The 12,749-nt window shown below is 46.3% G+C and overlaps 1 protein-coding gene across 3 annotated transcripts in view; it reads left to right on the top strand.

Annotated features, from left to right (window-relative positions):
* Positions 1-12,749, top strand: part of Tbxas1 (thromboxane A synthase 1) — a 168,723-nt gene that overhangs the window by 104,260 nt on the left and 51,714 nt on the right. For all 3 annotated transcript variants that reach the window (XM_029478679.1, XM_021165134.2, XM_085840687.1), the window contains 2 exons: positions 1,731-1,861; positions 6,352-6,666. In XM_029478679.1, the coding sequence (XP_029334539.1) occupies positions 1,731-1,861; positions 6,352-6,666 (446 nt within the window). The remainder of the gene's footprint in view (positions 1-1,730; positions 1,862-6,351; positions 6,667-12,749) is intronic.

Below are 12,749 nucleotides of genomic sequence, written 5' to 3'. Positions count from 1 at the left end.
AAAGGCAGTCAAGACTTGAACCCAAAGTCTCTCATTTCCTAGAGTTGGTTGGTTGGTTGATTGATTGGTTGGTTGGTTGGTTTGTTAGTTGGTTTTTGTCCCATCACTCAAAACCTTCTTCTGAGGACTTCTCTACCAGAAGCCAACAACTCCTAAACAAGAAATCATCAGATGGGTCACTGGAAGGAGGCGTCGCGCTAACAAGACTAGACCATTGGATTAATTTTACAAGGGAGTCTTTGCCTTCCAGCTAGTTCTGGAATCTACTTGCTTTTGTGGAAACACAGTGTGTTGCTGTTACTGTATTGTTGAGCTCTTCCCTGCCTCTCTGATATATTGGCATAGTCTAGTCACTCCTTGGCCAGCTTCATTCTTCCTCTTCTCCTTCTCCTTCTCATTTTCGTCCTCCTCCTCTTCCTCTTCCTCCTCTTCCTCCTCCTTCTCCTCCTCCTCCCTCCCTTCCTCCTTTCCCTCCTCCTCTTCCTCTTCCTCCTCTTCCTCCTCCTCCTCCCCCTCCTCCTCCTCTTCCTCTTCCTCCTCCTCCTTCTCCTCCTCCTCCCTCCCTTCCTCCTTTCCCTCCTCCTCTTCCTTCTCTTCCTCTTCCTCCTCTCCCTCCTCCTCCCCCTTTTCTTCCTCCTAGCTCTCTTCATCTTCCTCCTCATCTTTCCTCTTTTGTTTCTCTTCCTGCTCTCCCCTTCCTTTTTCAAGACAGGGTCTTGTTATACAGCCTTCTCTGATCTCCAATTAACACGTCCTCTTGCCTCACCCTCCTGAGTGTTAGAATCGTGGACCATTTGCTTGCTTTTCTTCTTATCTCTGAGCCAGTTTCAGCAGGAAGCCCTGTAACCTCTAACATCAGCACACTGAAACCTGTAGGCATTTGTGTGGAGTCACGCAGCCTCTTTGTGTCCAGGAGGTCTGCTGGGGCTAAGGCTGCCCCACCTATGGACTTTCAATTATAGACAGGCCTTCCACTAACAAGGTCCCTGCTCTCTGCACTTTTAAACAGAGGTGTATGAGCTCTGGGATCTCCTGTCTCCAGCCTGACTCAACACAAAAGGTTATGTGCAGCTTGGCAGGCTGAGAGTCTGAGTAGAGTCACATGCCCCTGTGGCAAGGCCTCATCCCTGGGCTCAGAACATCTCCTAGGGAAGTGTCCTGATCCTGGGAGCCTTCTCCTAAGAACCCAGTCTGCATATTGCATTGCAGAGGAATATCCACAATAGATGAAGCCAGTGTCCTTGTCAGCAGCTGCAACAACATGTTTTAGGGACAATTCAGATGGCTGTTGTGGGGACATTTATCCAGATAAAGACAAATACAAATGACCAGAAAGTCAATAAAGTAGATGGTCTGCTATGCCCCTGTAACGGCTTGGCTCACAGCCAGTCAGTTACCCATTCTGTCCTGATGAACTGCAAAGACACTCCCCCGTCTAAGATTGGAGATAAGAATTTCTAAGTGTAAAAGTGGGTTTGTAAGGCCAGGTACACATGAGGACTTACTTTATTGCACAGGCATTTAACGATTGCTTATGATGTACAGGGAATGGAACAGAAAGCTAGAGTCAGATCAAGCCCCGCTCTGAGAAGCACCGAGTCCACAGGGAAGACAGGCCTCCCAAGTGGCTCTGATTCAAGGCTGGTGCTTGCTTCCCAGCCACAGGAGTCTAATAGCCCTGCTTCATTATCACTCCCCCTTCAACGCTACTTTTGTTTTTCTCTTTCAAGTATCATTTCCATCCATAATGGTCCCATTGGCCCGGATTCTGCCCAATAAGAAGCGAGATGAACTGAATGGCTTTTTTAACACACTCATTAGGAACGTGATTGCCTTACGGGACCAGCAAGCAGCAGAAGAGGTAACTATTTTTATAGGACACAGTCTGGAAACAGAATGGAACCTAATTTGGCATCACTCTCTCTTTTCTTTCTCCATTCCCCCCCAACTCCTCACGTCACATGGGTCTCTCCTTTACTAGTCTCCCATTCTGAGCTTTCCAGAGCCAGTAGAAAGCAATGGGAGGGAGGAATCGGAAGGATAATAGGAGAAGTCCCACCAATGGGCCTATCCCTGATGGGAGTTGTTGAAAGGATGTCAACCCCTGACTGTCTCCCATCACCTGGGCTCTTACCCCCAAGCAAAGGTTGCAGTAGCCCAACCCCCACCCCAGAATTTTCTAAGTCAGCACCTCATGCAATTTTCATGAGCATAGTCTTTCTGCTGAAAAACAGCAAGACGGGGCTTTATAGCATGAATAGCATAAATATTAGCAAGAAGTTTAGGCAACTGTCAATCAATCCCATATTCCCTTTTAACATGGAGACTCTTGCTAGAAAATTTGTGATTGAGGCTCCCTGCTCTCTTTAGCAGGCTGCCGTGTTTCCCTTTTCCCTTACAGACTCACACCCTGCTTGGCACATAATAGGGATAAGTAAATATTGGCTGAACTTGACTCTGAATAGTATGCAGTTTTCAGTATGAGAAATAATCTTTACTCTTTGTCCACATTAAAGTTGTCCATTATGGGTCTCATCACACTAAAGACAGTCACCAAAAAAAAAAAAAAAAAAGGACTAAAAGGGCTTTCACTTAACTGCCTTGAGCAAGATGGAGCTTTAAAAGGGTTTTCTCAAAGACTGTGGCTCAGAGGGATTCGTGAGGCCTGATGGTTAAGGCATTGGCCTAGAATGAAATCCAAATCAATTAGTAGCTTGATGCATTTAGCAGCCTTGGGCAGCAGCCTGTCCTACTCAGCTGCACACCCTGGGGACTCTGTAGCAACTGTGTCTGGATAGGAAAGGTGTGGGGACATATATACCAGCTCTCAACCCCTTGGCCTATACCTTCATCAGCTCCACTTGAATGTCCTTAGAGGTGGGGGAAAATGGGCCAACTGGTATACCTGGCCCCACTCTAAAGCCAGAAAAGACAGGACAATTTCATTTAAGTATATGTTTCTAGTCTGTGAGGAGGAAGCCCAAAGGACAAGAGATAAAGAATCATTTTCTTTGTTGTTGTTGTTGTTGTTTTTTCAAGACAGGGTTTCTCTTTATAGCCCTGGCTGTCCTAGAACTCACTTTGTAGACCAGGCTGGCCTTGAACTCAGAAATCCACCTGCCTCTGCCTCCCAAGTGCTGGGATTAAAGGCGTGCGTCACCATGCCCGGCTCAAGAACCATTTTCAAACCTCATCATTTACTGCAAAGGGCTGCCTTGTGAGAGCTCTCTCTCTCTCTCTCTCTCTCTCTCTCTCTCTCTCTCTCTCTCACACACACACACACACACACACACACACACACACACACACACACTGAAACCCACTGGCTGTAAAACCAGGCTAAAAATTAAAAAAAAACTGTTGCTCTGAGTGACTGAGAGGTGAGAGGTTATTAAAGAGCCAATTACTGGGATTGCCTCAAGCTTTTCCTTCTATAAACTTTACAGCTATTTGTTTCAAACAATGAGTTGATCCCTCCCAACCACAAATCCAGGGCTGCCCATGTCAAGACAGATCTATACAGTTACTAAGAAAACTCACTTAGAACCCTTCTGAACTCTGTATACATTCCATCAAACAGATGTGTGTTTGCACAGTAAAAATGCCGCACAGATGTTAAAAGGTAAATATTTTTCTAAGCTCCAGCCGATGGGTGGATTAGACACCTACATCTATCAGGACATGTATTTTTCTTGGATTTGACCATAAACCAGCCCTGTTTCCATCCTAAATGGGCAGCTTCACGTGGCCTTCATGATGCTCTGTGAACGAAGGAATCCCATCCGCACTAATGTTCTGTAGCTCGCAAACCCTAGAGAGAGGCCCTTTCCCCTGGCCTCGTTAGCTCGCAGTTAAGACAGATTTCTGCAAGACTTCACCAGCCCTTTTAGCAGTCTGGCTGGGCTGGGATGAGAGGAAAGAATGGCAGCCACCATGCCGCTTCTGGAAAAATATGTGGTGTAGATATGACTGTGAGCTGTCTTGTCATCGCCCCATCCACCCAGGAAAAGCCACAGCCAAGCCTCAGGGACTAAGCTATGCAGCCTAACAGTGCACTTTGCTTCTCCAATCGCATCCTGGCACCCAGGGAGCCTTGGATGTTCCATTTCCCCAGGGCCACTGTGACAGGTCAGCAGTGGAACCACAGTAGCCACCCAGATGCTGACCAATAGCAGTTAAGAAGTCATTTGGACAGGAAAATGGATAGGCTCAGGGTACAGTGAGGAAGCCCGGGCTTCCTATAGTGGAAACAGGCTGGTGGGAAATGGAGACCTTGACTCCTCAGCTTCAATGTATGTAAACCCTTAGTGGTGAGCAGACACCTTTGATGGTCACTAACCTCTTCATCTGCAAAGGCCTCCTGCTCCAAATAACAGTTGAACAGTTGAAACCAAACCCAATGTACCCATCCCTGAGGGTAACTATTGTTTTACATTAAGATTCTATTGCGGGCTGGAGAGATGGCTCAGTGGTTAAGAGCACCGACTGCTCTTCTGAAGGTCCTGAGTTCAAGTCCCAGCAACCATATGGTAGCTCACAACCATCCGTAATGAGATCTGATGCCCTCTTCTGGTGTGTCTGAAGACAGCTACAGTGTACCTAGATATAATAATAAATAAATCTTTTTAAAAAAAGATTCTATTGCATGTTTAATATGCACTTAGCACCACACTTGGCACAGGCCGGGCGGGAAAGGTAGGAAGGGGAGGGGGGTCACACCCTCAGATTGCTTTTCATCTCGTGGTGTAGAAAAAGTAGCCACATATGAAAATGCCAACAAACTCAAAAGATGGAGTTCCATGCCAATGTGAGGGGCATAGAGTATTCGTGCAACAGAAATTCAGAAGCCAATGAACTGAGAAAACACCACAACTAGGAAAATACTTTGAAATTATAATACAGGTTCTGATACTCTCCTCTTGCTGTTTTAATCCCATAAATTTCAGAAAAGAGCAACATCCTGGTTGTCATTCATCACATTAAAGGGCATTTCAAAGAAAGGATGTGCCTGGAATACACTCTGTGAATGCCAAAGCCGTGGTAAACACTCCTATAGTTAGAATTAGCCTAGTCAAAATGTAAAGGATATGCAAATTACTGATAAGGAAGGTAGAGGGAATGATAAGGCAGCTTTAAGCACTCAAAGGAGATGGGGATTACTGGAGAGAGAAAAAGCGGTTCCATAGGAAGCAGCCTGGGGTCTGGGGGCTTTGAAGACAAGCTTCACTCAAGCCAGCTCACCCACATTCCATACCCCCATCCCATGCTGCTGACTATCGACTGTGTGAGAAAACTTACAGCCATCCACTATGTCCTTGCAGAGTAAATGGTAGACGTATGCTCTGATTTAAATCTATCAGGTGTTTTCTCATTGGAAATGCAGCCAATAGAACAAATGCATAGAAAGCATTAATCAGAACTACAAGACCTTGGTTTTCACCCCTCCTCCAGCTCTAGGGATCTGCTGAATATAGGTTGACAAATGTTTACTACACATGAGCGGATGCACACGGTTCTCTAGATTGTACACTTACTGTTTTTAAAGATGAGATCCCACTGTGTCTATGGCTCTAACACTTGCTTTATTTTAAGCACAGTATTTTAGGGGGATGGGGAGCGAATCAGCCTGTAATGGAATGACTTCATCTGGAATACATGAAGGGAGTATGGTACATAAAGAGGAAATAATAATATTTGGCCCTATAAAAGAATGGAATCTGTTGGTTTTCAGCTACATAGTTAAGACAATAAAGGACGATGTGTTAAGTGCCATAAGCCAGGACCAGAAAAACAAACACAACACGCTTGTTGGGTATGTTGAAACTGAAAAATCAAATCTCAGAAACAGAGAAAGGTGGTCACTGGAGGCTGGGGAGGATGGAGGAAAGGGAAGGGAAAGGTGGTGGTTTTGCACCCAAGCCATTGTGGGTAAGAGGACTAAGTCTGGTGTTCTCCAGCTCAGCAGAGTGACTGTACTCACAGGGAGGTGTGGCTATTCTGTAAATAACTGCAAAAGAAGAGTTTGAAGATTCCAGACGCACACAAGGTACACGTGATAGATATGAAAAGATTCTGCTCTCACTGTTACATACTGTGTGGATTAAATAATCCCACGGTTGCTCCACAAGTCTCTATAATGGCAAAGAAGGGAACAGTGTCATCTCTGCACTGGGACATCAGTTGGTTCCTCACTGCTGTCATTCAGGTGGATACTGGCTCTCACCATCTCAGATAACACAGTGACCAAGACCTATTCCTACTTAGCTGTTCAGAAGCCACCCAGGAGCTCCCCCGATCCTGTCCCCTAGCCCCATCCTGTGGCTCTAATGTGCCTTTCTCTCTCCTCCTCAGAGGCGGAGAGATTTCCTGCAGATGGTGCTGGATGCCCAGCACTCCATGAACTCTGTGGGCGTGAAAGGCTTTGACATGGTCTCAGAAGCCCTGTCCTCTTCTGGGTGCACAAAGGAGTCACCCCAAAGGTGCCATCCTACCTCCACATCTAAGCCTTTCACTGTGGATGAAATTGTGGGCCAGGCCTTCCTCTTCCTCATTGCGGGCCATGAGATCATCACAAACACGCTGTCCTTCATCACATACCTGCTGGCCACCCACCCTGACTGCCAGGAGAGGCTTCTGAAAGAGGTGGACCTGTTCATGGAGAAGCACGTGAGTACAGCGGGGTCCAGGTGTCCATGGGCATCCACGGGCATCCACATTGCAGTGGATTTGGTCCAACTTCTGATTAATAACCTGCCAAAATCACATTCTAAGTTTGTAAGATAAAATAAGGTGACACCCACCTTTTCTAGCTCTCTGGGCAAGCAAGTAAAATAGAGTGTTCAGAATGACAGAAAAATAAAGAGCTTGTGAGACTGGCTCTGGGGACCTGCAGAGGCCCAGGAAGGAATTGGGGGTCAAAGGGCAGCCATAGAGAAGGGGTTTGGCTATCACATGTTCTGACTGTGGGGCAGCCTCCCTGAGGAAGACAGGAGAGGTGATTCAGCAAAGGGAACTGAGGCTGAAGGCAGGAGTGGGCACAGGACACCTGATGAAGCAGGAAGGAGAGAACAGAGGAGGAAGCACAATCACACGGACAAGATGGTAGAATACATGGGCCAGGGAGCCCCAAGCACAGATGCATCCTGGGTATTCCTTGGAGGTAAAGCCCCTCTGTGGTAGATCACAGCAGCCACCTGCCTTGAGCTGGACTGTTCTCTCACCTCATGGCTTTCTCAGGAGGCTACACTGCCCTCAATCACTTTAAGTAAGAAAAGTCCCCACAATGGGATCTTGTCTATTACATTCTGATATCATTACACAACAGTCACAGTTTTGGAATGTGCCCTATTCCGCTATTGGAAGCATTAGGGTTAAATATATACATAACCAGAAACTACCTCCTTGAACATTCTACCTTCCGTCCTACTGGAGAAGTAGAGGCAAAGTTAGCCTTCTTCTCCAGGTCACTTTATAAATATTTGAAACCTGAAGAACTAAGACTAGTTGTTCCACGTGAGCCTGTGTGGTCAACTTCAAGTTCTCTGATATTATGACAGCTGCCAAGCTGGGTATCCCCAGTCCCCTGCTTATACAGATTGATCTTTTGCGCCTGGGTGCAAGAGTTTGTATTTCTCCTTATTACTTTTTCATGCAGTCAAAATAATTTTGAATCTTGATTCTGCCATCTGTCATATTAGCATTTCCTCCAGCTAGTGTCATCTGAGACTTGCTAACCATACCTTCCATTTCATCCAAGTCATTGATTAAAATGTTGAACAGGACAGGGTTTCTGTCCAGACTGACATTGATCCACTAATCAATATTCTTCAAGCATGGAGTCCCAACAAGCCATGAATCCAGATAACCCTGCCACCTGTCTCAGTCTGCTTTATTGGTAGTTATATAATATTTTGTTCCAGTTGAGGAGTAGGGGAGAAAGGAGGGTCAGAGATGATGGGGTACATCCCAGTGTGTCTTTTAGACCATACTTACTAAACCCTGAGTTAAACTGATTTTAGCAAAACAAGCACTTGTATGGGTACAAAGTCCTGCTCAGTTTGAGAGTGAATGAGACTTCAGAAAAACATTTAGCGGCACTTCAAAGGTACCATCATGCCTTAGTTTCTCTGATCTTAGTTTTTGGCTGGTTCCTCCTGTTGGCCCCATGCTTATCCATACTGTCCTTGGGAAACCATAGGAAGTCTGACAAGGGTGCCTGAGACCACGGCTTCCTCACTGCTCACCACCAAGGAGCATGTATGACTGAAGGTCACAGAGGCCACTGACCAGGATCCCTCGTCCAACCATGGGCCAGTTATTGTTATCAGGGCATGGGGACACGAATATGCCAAGCAAATTGATTTCAGCCCCAAGATCAGGTGTGCTAAGACCTGGGGGAGATGCCTTCCTGAGGAAGGCTGAGGGAAAGCCAACCCTTAGTCTCAAACTAAAGGACAAGGCAAATGAAGAGGCTGTAGAAGCATCTGAAGGGTGCCTTGTGATGTGCTACATACGACAGGAGCTTGGGGAAGGTGCAAATGCTCCCAGATGTGGGGGTCATTATCATCACTCCGAGGGACTTAATGGCCAATAGTCTATTAAGCAATATCCCTTCCAAAATAAACCCTCCAGGGCCATATAAGGTATGCACAATCAGTTCTAAACTGTTGTAATATCTAGACAGCTCCGGGAATTGGCCAGGTTCACCAGTTACAACCTCAACTATCTGGGTATGAAGCTGTGGGCATAGAAATGTTCCCATACAAAAGCTGATGCTACCCTCACCTCTACCGTGGCCTGAACTGAATCTGACCTCAAGGACAGTGGTGCCAACTCACCAAACCCTGGCCTCTTTCAGCCTCTGAGCCTAGAACCAGGCCTTCTTCCCCCAAAGCCCATGTCCCATAGAGCTATGCTAAATGCCTCCAAGTTCTGGGGAGACCCATGGGTATGTGGACTGACTGTACCAGGTGAAAGTTTTCAACCCTCTGAGATGACCGGAAGGCAGATCTCAAGGTCCTGGCCCTAGAAGTTCTAATTCTGTCAATGGAGGCTGGAGGGGAGGGGGTGCTGGATCTTTGATCCACAGTCCCAGAGGTTCTGAAGATGATGGTCTCTGGTTCATTTTGAGAATACAGCATTAGACAATTGGGACCCAGAACTATCTCCCAAGAAAGGATGCTCTACTCCGCCCATGCCAGCCTGAGGGCTGTTTTCTTCCTATAGACAGATTTTGGGGTAGTCTTTGACAGGTGGGAATGTGTCTGGGTTGTCTTTCTTAAGCAATAAATGAGATAACTGGGGAGCATATTGCTTTGTTCAGTCCTGCGCATGGTCCTCACTCAATGAATACTTGTAGGTTTTCTTTTTCTGTCTTTTCTCTTTCTCCTTTTATTTATTTATTTATTTTTACTAGACTCAGAACTCTGTTAATATGGGCCATCTGTCAGGACATGGAAATGCAGATTAGCTGTTCACACATTAAGTATTTCCCTGAAAATATTCCTGAAAATTTGCATGTAAAGTATGATTTGTTACAACTTTCCTGCTGGTTTCCATTCAACAAATATCTCTTGAGTGCCAGTTCATGCCAGCTTCCACGGCTGCAGACTCTCCCTATGCCCAGGGTGTTCTGACCGAGCTCTGCAGAGCAGTCCTCCTTAGAAGACCTGTCATTCAAGTGTCTGGATCCTGGCTCTAGTGCCTTCTTCCCACACCATCTCCCCTCCAGTAATTTCCTTTTGGGAATGCGGTGAGAACTACTACCCTCCTCTATGACAAAAAGCAAAAGCAATAACAATAACAAAAACACCCTGTGTCACGTGAGACTGCTTCAGGCATCGGTAGAAAATGTTACCCAATAGGCAGGTAAGGAGGATCAGGTGGTAATGGCATCATCTCCTGCCAAGCTTGAGTCTCCTCCAACAACAGTTGGAGAATGAGAAAAAGAGCTCTTACACGATCACCTGGCTTCCATACTCTAGCAGTGTCACCTCTCCCCCCACAGCCACAAAATAAATAAGTCTGAGCAACAACAATTCACCCAGGTAGACTCCAGGGTACAGCAACCACCAGAGGTGGGCTTCTGTCAGGAATCCTTGATGTAAGAGTTCCAGCTCCATGCCTAACAGCTCTCTCTGCCTCTCAGCTTCAGTAGCTCTGGGCAGTCTTATCATACCCTGTCTCTCCCATCACTTCAAAATAGCCATGTTAACTGGATTTTGAACAGTGTGAATTAAATGAGGTGCACGAAGCAGTTTTGTGCTTCCTCCACTCATACTTTAAACACCCTCTTTTGTTTTTTCTTCACATGTGTGTTGTGTGTGCATGGCGTGTGTATATATGTGTTTATATGCATGTGAAGGACTAAGGCTGGAGTTTGGAGTCTCTCTCCATTTCTCTCCATCTTCTTCACTAAAGCAGTGTCTCTCGGTTGGACCTGGAGTTTCTATATGGGGAGTCTGTCTTGCCAGCTTGCTCTGAGGGTTCCCCATCTCCACTGTCTGAGTTTGACAATTATAGGCAGGTGTTAACTCCCACTCAGAATTTCATGGGTTCTAGGACCTGGGCTTTCATCCTCACAGCCCTGAAGTAAGCTGATACACCTTGCTTACACATAGGTGTCAGGGACCCAAGGTCAGGGCCATTGCTACTACAGCAGGCACTTTACAGAATGAGCCAAGTTCCCAGCCCCTGCCTGAGAGTTTCAATAGGACTCCTGCCTGGAGGGACTGTGAGGTGGTAAGGTCTCTAGTCTGATGAATTAATGATCTAGCATTAAGTCCCTCTATCACAGAGCTTCATCTCCAGCAGTTACCTACGACCTCCATGCCAGGAAGACAGGAACAGCAGAAAGCAGGGTTAAGTCCAGCATGGGGAAGAATGGAATCTGAAATTCTCACACAAAAGAATTTCACCTTTTCTCAAGGATAGATTCCTCAACTTATGAGAACACAGGGTCCTGCTCATCTTGGGCCTGGGTCACTTGTCCATCTCTGCCTTAAAAATAAGTGGACCTCACCCCTTTCTCTTAGACTTTTAGTGGGTGGGAAGGTAGATCCCTCAGACCCTGTTCCTGGAAGTGGGATAAATGGCCCCCAAATTGGAATTTCCCATTTTCTAAATTCCCTTCTGGAAAGCAGCTTTTTTTTAGATCAGCTTTAGGAAGTCAGGACTGTGAGTCCAGCAGTACCTAGGACACCTGGCTCCTAAGAGTTTCTTATAAACTATATGGCTGCTTCCTATGACTTCCATGGGGATACTTGATGCTTCCTACTGCTGACAGAGAAGCCCAGGCTAGCAGGTTGTCATAGTGTAACCTTCACCAATCAAGAAGTGATACATGGAGCTGGGCATGGTGGCGCATGCCTTTAATCCCAGCACTCGGGAGGCAGAGGCAGGCGGATTTCTGAGTTTGAGGCCAGCCTGGTCTACAGAGTGAATTCCAGGACAGCCAGGGCTATACAGAGAAACCCTGTCTTGAAAAACGAAGAAGAAGAAGAAGAAGAAGAAGAAGAAGAAGAAGAAGAAGAAGAAGAAGAAGAAGAAGAAGAAGAAGAAGAAGAAGAAGAAGAAGAAGAAGAAGAAGTGATACATGGGCCATGAAAGTCAAGAGTTCCAAAGTTTCACTTTTAGCAAAAACAACATAATGCATGCCCCATTGTTGGGGAATCGCTACACGTTTTTCAGCCCTTGCCTTCTGCCTAGCAATGCTCCAGCTCCTGCTGTCTACTCTGACCCATTTGACTTTGGTTTGGCTGCCTCTCAGGGAGCGGGCTTCTATTCTAGTATAAATATAACAGTTATAATCTGCCTGACAGACAGCGTCTCCAGGCGTCTCTCTAGACCACACATAATTTCTGCCAATGACTTGGGGATTTTTGTCCAACCTCTCTTCCTTTCACTTAGAGTCCTCTCTCTTAGTCTGCTACTATAACAGAAGACTTGAAAATAGACAAGTTACGGGGGGGGGGGGGGGAGGAAGAGGGAGGGGAAGGAGGGAGGGATGGAAGCAGGCAGGGATGGAGGCAGGCAGGCAGCAGGCAGGCATTCATTCGTTTGTTCATTTCACTAGCTTTCTAGATACGGGTACCAGAGTCTGCTGGTCAGGTAGCAGGGGCTTTCTTGTTACTCCATGACATGTCAGAGGATGTCATATGATGAGATAGCAAGCTTGCTAGCTTTATCTTTGCTCCTTTCCATTTGGTTTTATGTATTTTTGTCTGTGTGAATGTATACACGCACACATGCACACACACAGACACATACACAGAGGCACACATATGCACACACACATATACACACATATACACACACACAGAGGCACACACATACAGAGACACATAGACACACATACATAAATACACACATGTACACACAGAGAAACACACACAGAGGCACACATATAGACACACACACACTCAGCTATAGAGGCCAAAAGTCATTGTCAGGTGTCTTTCATTGACCTCAGAGGTCAGTTCAGCTAAACTGTGGCCAGTGAGCCCTGGGGAACCACCTGTCTCATCCTTCACACTCTGGGATGACACATACACGCCCTTGACCCCAGCTTTTCATAGGCATGCGAAGTGCCCACACTCAGATCTCCACACTGCGAGTACTTTCCCAGCTGAGCCACCTTCTAGCTTCTTTTGTCATAAATTCAGTCATACCCCATGATCCTGTCTAAGCCTAATTGTCAAAGGCTCTACCTTCTAATGTCATTCACATATAAAATGAGAGATCAAAACCCA

The sequence above is a fragment of the Mus caroli genome, unplaced genomic scaffold (genome assembly GCF_978045245.1).
Source record: "Mus caroli unplaced genomic scaffold, Mus_caroli_1 scaffold_7, whole genome shotgun sequence".
NCBI lineage: Eukaryota > Metazoa > Chordata > Mammalia > Rodentia > Muridae > Mus > Mus caroli.
The sequence above is the reverse complement of the archived record's forward strand: the minus strand, read 5'-3'. Positions and strand labels throughout refer to the sequence as shown.